Here is a 6145-nt window from a genome sequence, read left to right on the forward strand (position 1 = left end):
TTCCCTGGGGTCAACTGGAATCCTTCGCCCACCACTGTGAGGGCGTCTGTCATCCTGCTGCCGAGGCACATATGATCCACTCCTTGGGGGAGGCATGGGCCCTCGATGACGATCATCGTGATCGAGTCGGTGATCATACTGCTCATGGTTTTTGTACTGATCTCGTCGGTCTTCACGTCCCTCACGCCTCGGGGGCGATCTCGGGCTGTGAGCCGACTGGACTATGTCCGCAACTACGGATCTGCTGTGAATCCTATTCCGTGACTGAGATACTACTGTATTCTGCTCTCCCGTGGCTCGGAGAAAAACCCGGATCTGCACCAAACCTCGACCAGCTTCTGACTGGGAAGGTTGAATTGACTCCGCTATTCGGGCCGCAGCTGCAAGATTCTGGATTGGAGTTCGATATACCTGATTCGGAGGTGGAAAAAGTTGACATCGACTCAATTCGGGAGCACGCTGCCGAGCACGCTCGTCGAGTGCGCGTTGGAGGTTCTCTAGTCGAGTGCGCTCAGCCAACTTGGCCAGGCGCGCCTCCTCCAAGGCCTGGGCCTCAGGGGTTTCTCCAACGATAGGAGTGTGAAGTGCATCCATGTTCCGGCGGCGAAGTTCCTCCCTCCTTTGTGAAGAGAGGGGTTCGGGTCGGTACTCTTCGTGGACACGCGACGGATCGCCGTCACCATCACCTCCGTCTTCACGGGTGAAGCCAGGAGGACTACGTGGTCCATTGACCATCAAAACTTCCGCCGCGGGGTCGCTGCTGTCGCACTCGGATGCGGTCTCTACGGAGCCAGTTGACAGGTCGAACAGGCCGTAGAGAGTTTCGTCGGGCTCGATTGCCGCGACCTGGGGAGTGGCCGATTGGCGAGCCACCGCGTGCCTCACCCACCGCTGAAGCCTCGACCGGCCGGAACGTTTGCCCCGGCGGGCTGCAGGGAGGGAGGTCGGTACGGGAGCCTACCGATACTGAGTTGACGTCTGCCGCAGGAGGACGTCACGGACGCATGCGCGAAAGTGCGTTGCCCCGCGGACGGGGAGCGCCTCGAGGTCGAGTGGCGCTTCCTGGAGCCAAGAAGAGTCATCGGCGATGAATACGAGCGCACCGAGACGGATCTCGTGGCCCTTGGCCAAACCTCCGCCTGAAACCATGTTGAAGGGGATCGGAAAAATCACAACTTCTCCAACAAGTCGCTAAGACACCGGCCCCATGGTGGGCGCCAACTGTCGTGGTTCTAAGTCTGACAGTAGAATGGGGGGTAGGGATGTGGAGGCAAGATCCTATCTATGGAGGAGTTGTTCACACGAGTTTTACGAGTTCAGGCCCTTCTCAGAGGAAGTAACAACCCTACGTCTCGGAGCCCGGAGGCGGTCGACTGGATTATATGCGTGTGTGTTATAGTGGGTGCGAACCCTTGTCCCTGAGAAGGGGGGTGGCTTATATAGAGTTCGCCAAACCCCTCCCGCCCTCAGTTACAAAGGGTTTAAGGTGCATAAAGATGGAGACGTTACTGGTAACGCCTGCCATAAAGATACATAATGACCCATAAAGCTATGACTTAATTTCCAACCGTTGCAGAGTGCAATGGCTCTAGATCTTCTGGTAGTCGAGTGATTGTCCATACGGTCGAGTGTCTTCAAGACTGTCGAGTGGAACCTAGCTTTATGGTCGAGTGAATGATGATTTTTCTTCGAATGCTCCTGGTTCCTTTAGAGATGTCCTTGGGGAGGGTATCTTGGATAGATCCATGACCCTATCCTAGGTACATAGCTTCATCATAGTCTAGAGTTTTAGGTGGAAGTTCAACTTAACACTCTCCACTGCAGTACCGGTATATAAAACAGTGTTTTGGAACCAAAGGCAAATTTTGCGTGCCTTTGGGATCTGGTGGGGAATTGCTGGAATTTTGTCTATTTTGGGCCTAGCCCATTAGCAGTTTCAGAAAATTTCTAATAAATCCTAGATGACCACGCAGCCCATTCGTGCAAGGTAAGAGGTAGAACTAAAGTTTAGCCCCACATTGCTAGTTTAGAGGGAGTTGGACCTCTTTATAAGGGAGGCTCTTTCTCCACATGTATGAGGATGAGAACAAGAGAGACATCCACGCACACTCCTCCTCCTCCGACCGCCTCGCCACGCCACGCCACGTCACGTCACGACGCGCCGCGGGTTGCGGGAATGAGCCGAGCCGATGTCTAAATTTTTGTTACGCACGACGGGTATATGAAAGGTCACACGGAAGCTGAAACGTTTTGCTGTAGTGGAGATTGAATACGAACGACACACCTCTTCGCCTGCTGCCTATTCGTTTCGTCTCCCTCGTTCCCTTCAGCTCCCGGCGCAGCCTCTCGCCTCCTTCTCTTGCGCCTATAAAAGGGAGATCGCTCCTCTCAGAGATACGCACCGAAGATCCTTTTCCTCTCACCACAAAGTTCCTGAGCACTGTGCTGCTGCTATGATCTTTCCCATCCCGGCTTGCGGCGTCCACTGCAGGTCGGGACAGTAGGCCTCCGAAACTCCACCTCTTTGAGTCCTGTACGGGAGAAGGGTGATAAGGTTTTTGGGGAGCGCTCAGCGCGACTACTGACTTCTTTGTCACGGACGTCCGGGACTCCGACGACTACTTCCCCGACGTCGACAACCTCCTCGACGACATGGCTGGCGAGGACACCGACCCCAAGTCCGGCGCTTCTGCTGCTGCTGTCCCGTACGTGTTCTTTCTCTTTCTATTAGAGGTCCTGCTACAGTTCCTTCTTATAATATTTGCCCTAGATATGTTAGACTCTGTTTCATATACACAACTTGCTATACTATCTGCTCTAGATGTGTTTAGTTACAGTTTATATATGAAGATGCTGTTTACCTTCTCTTCGTCAAATTGCATGACTTGTTTTATCACTGCTATACTAGTCGTGCTTTATCTAGTATTTCTGTTAATAAAATCATTCGATAAATTGCTCATATTTCCAACACTTCCCCCGTCTTAAATTATTTGTCGCAGAAATAAATGTATTTTGACATATTTTGAATTTTACATACATTGAGTTCATCTATTTTTAAGACGAGTAATTAGGGACCGAGGTCGAGACTGAGGGAGCATCTCCGACGTCGCTGGATTGCTCCACCTGAAACTTGCTCCCGGCTGCAAGCTCCGGGTGCCGACACAAAGGTCCATGCAGAGGGCGGCCATCCATGTCATTTTTGGGATAACCCCGTCACGTCGTCTCCCCATCAGCCGGAGCCCCAAAATTTCGACAGAATCATCACCTCCGCGAACGAATCCACAGCGATTTCAGCGTGGACGAAAGAGAAAGCTGGCCTTTCAGCGCCCGGCACGTCGCCTTTCTCCGCCTCCTGCGCGCCTCCCCTTCCCTCTTTACCACCACTACTACTCCTACTACTGCGCATACACTCCTCCAACGACCCACCACCTCTCACTCGTCGCAACTCCCGAGCCGCGCAGCACGAGAGCCCACAGGCAGCTCCTTGGTCGGGTACCCCGTGACTCGATCCGCCTCCTCCGGGCGCTCCTCGTCCTTCCTTCTCCTTCCTCTTTGTCTCATCCCCGGACGCGCGAAGATCTACCACCCCTCAAGGCCCCGACGACGACGCCATTCCGGTGAGATTTCTCGCACCTTTTCTTGTTCTTTCATGGCAGCATTTCCCCTGCTTCGATCTCCGGCTCTTGTCCCTCTTCCTCCCGCCGTTACCGGACCGTGATCCGGCCATGTTTAGATCTGCGCCGCCGTTCATGCGCGCCGCCGTTTACTCTTTTTACCGCAGCGACCGCGAGATTCCGTGCCTCCGCATTCCGCAGATCAAAAGCCGAAAGCGCGTGGCACCCCCTGCCGGCTCCATGATGATTTCCCGCTTTCCCTCGGTTTTCTCTGCAAGAAAGCCTGCGTTTCGATGTGACAGTAAAGGACGCCATTGATGGCGGTAAAGGACGCCATTGATGCGCCTGCAGCACCGTTTCCAATCGATCGTGGTAAAATGCGCCTGCGAGGGGCTAAAGGCGTCGTTTTCGGGTGGGTGATGGGGGATTGGGAGCCGCTTTTCTTTCCTCTCCTTTTCTGATGGGAAAGAAAGAAAGAAAGAGGGCACCGCTCTTTGCGGATCCCTAACAAATCTTGTTTATTCCCGAGTGGGGAGTGCTACATCTGCATCCATAGTGTTGCATGATTACAGTTAGTGGGCGGTTGGACAGGTTCAGTGGCCTCGCCAGTGCCATATATAGGACTAGGATAGGAGGGGCGACATGAACTCTCAAGTGATAACTTTGTTAAGTCCAGTTGTGGCTTGTGACAGGACTCACTTCTCTCTCACTTTGGTGGGAAGGTTGATGGATCTGAGTGGTGAGTGTGGAGGTTCTTTCTTGATCTTGCTTGGCAGTGATGGTTGACTGTTGGTGATCTTTTGCTCTTTGAGTTGATGGCTCATGTAGTCATGCAATTATTGCCTGCATGTATCTATCTTTGGTTTATAAGATTTTTCTTGCTCCTTTTGCAGATTTGGAATGCACTTCAGTGGTCCATCCAAGCTCAAACCCTTGATTGACCAGTAGTATTGCAATCTGGGGTTCAGGTTTCAGTTGTCAGAGCAATGACTTCCAAGACAATGCCCCAAACCATCCCAACAATCCCCAACACTGAAGAAAAGAAGCAGTGTTCTCAGAATGATTCCTCTCTGGATCTCACCAGTTCGAGTAAACCCAGTACAGGCTTGCCAAGAAAATTGCCCGAATCGGCTATCCCGAGCAGTCAAAACAAAGAAGTCCAGTCCAATGACCAGAAACCATCTCACAAGCTACATGAGTCCGTTGATGTTACATCCAGCAAGGTTCCTGCAGATGATGAGAAGGATACAGTGGAAAATGGAAACACAGATGGAAACGTGAAATCAGACTCGACGGTAGATAAGGATCATGGTGCAGCTAGTGCAAGTGGAAGTGCCAGGTTGACAGGAAGGTCTGAGACTGGAGAAAGAGGTATTAGCAGCCGATGCAGGCCGAGCACAGGCAGTGATGTCAGCGAGGAAAGCGCGTGCAGCAGTTTTAGTAGCACCAGCAAGCCTCACAAGGCAAATGATTCACGGTGGGAGGCAATCCAGATGATCAGGACTAGAGATGGGATTCTTGGCCTCAGCCATTTTAAGCTATTGAAGAAGCTAGGTTGTGGTGACATCGGCAGTGTGTATCTTTCAGAGTTGACTGGAACCAAGAGCTATTTTGCAATGAAGGTTATGGACAAGGCATCACTCACAGGCCGTAAGAAGTTGCTTCGAGCCCAGACTGAGAAGGAAATCTTACAGTGCTTGGATCATCCTTTTCTTCCAACACTGTACACACACTTTGAGACTGACAAGTTCTCATGTCTGGTTATGGAGTTTTGCCCTGGGGGAGACTTGCATACACTTCGACAGAAACAGCGTGGCAAGTATTTTCCAGAACAAGCTGTCAAGTATGTCTGATCCATCTTTTACGCTGTACATAATATACTTTACTGTCTTCTTGACTTTTAGGATTCAGCATTTTCTTAGTATTTTAAACAATAGCGTTCATCCGATTCTGTGTGTTCCCATGTATCGTGGCAACAAAGCCAAGAATAGCGGAAAGTTACTATCTGTTTCAAGTTAGCTGAATGTATGAAAAATTGCCTGTAATGTGCTAATTGGCCAGATATCGTATGATCTTGTGGAAATTGTCGACGAGAAAGCAACATTTGCAAATTTAATTTGCTGCTAAAAAAACCCATCTACTTTGCTTCAGATTACATCCATGCAGCAGAACTAAACATGCATCAAATTAAATGAAGCAAATACAACATATAGCGACATAAATATCCCAGTAATATTGTTGTGAATACCTTTTTTAGTATTTCTTACAAGTTATTTCTACTAAATAAAAACTGCTGCACACTGATTCGATATTGCATTTCTTCTTAATCACAGATTCTATGTAGCAGAAATCCTCCTTGCTATGGAGTACTTGCACATGCTCGGTATCATATATCGTGATCTGAAGCCTGAAAACATTCTTGTCCGTGATGACGGGCACATCATGCTATCCGACTTCGACCTCTCCCTTCGCTGTACAGTTAGCCCGACTCTAATCAGGTCATCCAATCCCGAAACAGAAGCACTTCGGAA

General features: G+C 50.4%; 1 protein-coding gene across 2 annotated transcripts; it reads left to right on the plus strand.

Annotated features, from left to right (window-relative positions):
• Positions 1-3251: 3251 nt before the first annotated feature.
• Positions 3252-6145, plus strand: LOC125530131 (protein kinase G11A-like; the record flags this gene model as incomplete). 2 transcript variants are annotated; one of them, XM_048694530.1, is given in 3 exon segments in its annotated part: positions 3252-3617; positions 4508-5457; positions 5948-6145. In XM_048694530.1, coding segments are annotated over 2 exon segments (1055 nt in total), but the record flags the coding sequence as incomplete, so codon positions are not given.

Source organism: Triticum urartu, unplaced genomic scaffold (genome assembly GCF_003073215.2).
Source record: "Triticum urartu cultivar G1812 unplaced genomic scaffold, Tu2.1 TuUngrouped_contig_6095, whole genome shotgun sequence".
Classification (NCBI taxonomy): domain Eukaryota; kingdom Viridiplantae; phylum Streptophyta; class Magnoliopsida; order Poales; family Poaceae; genus Triticum; species Triticum urartu.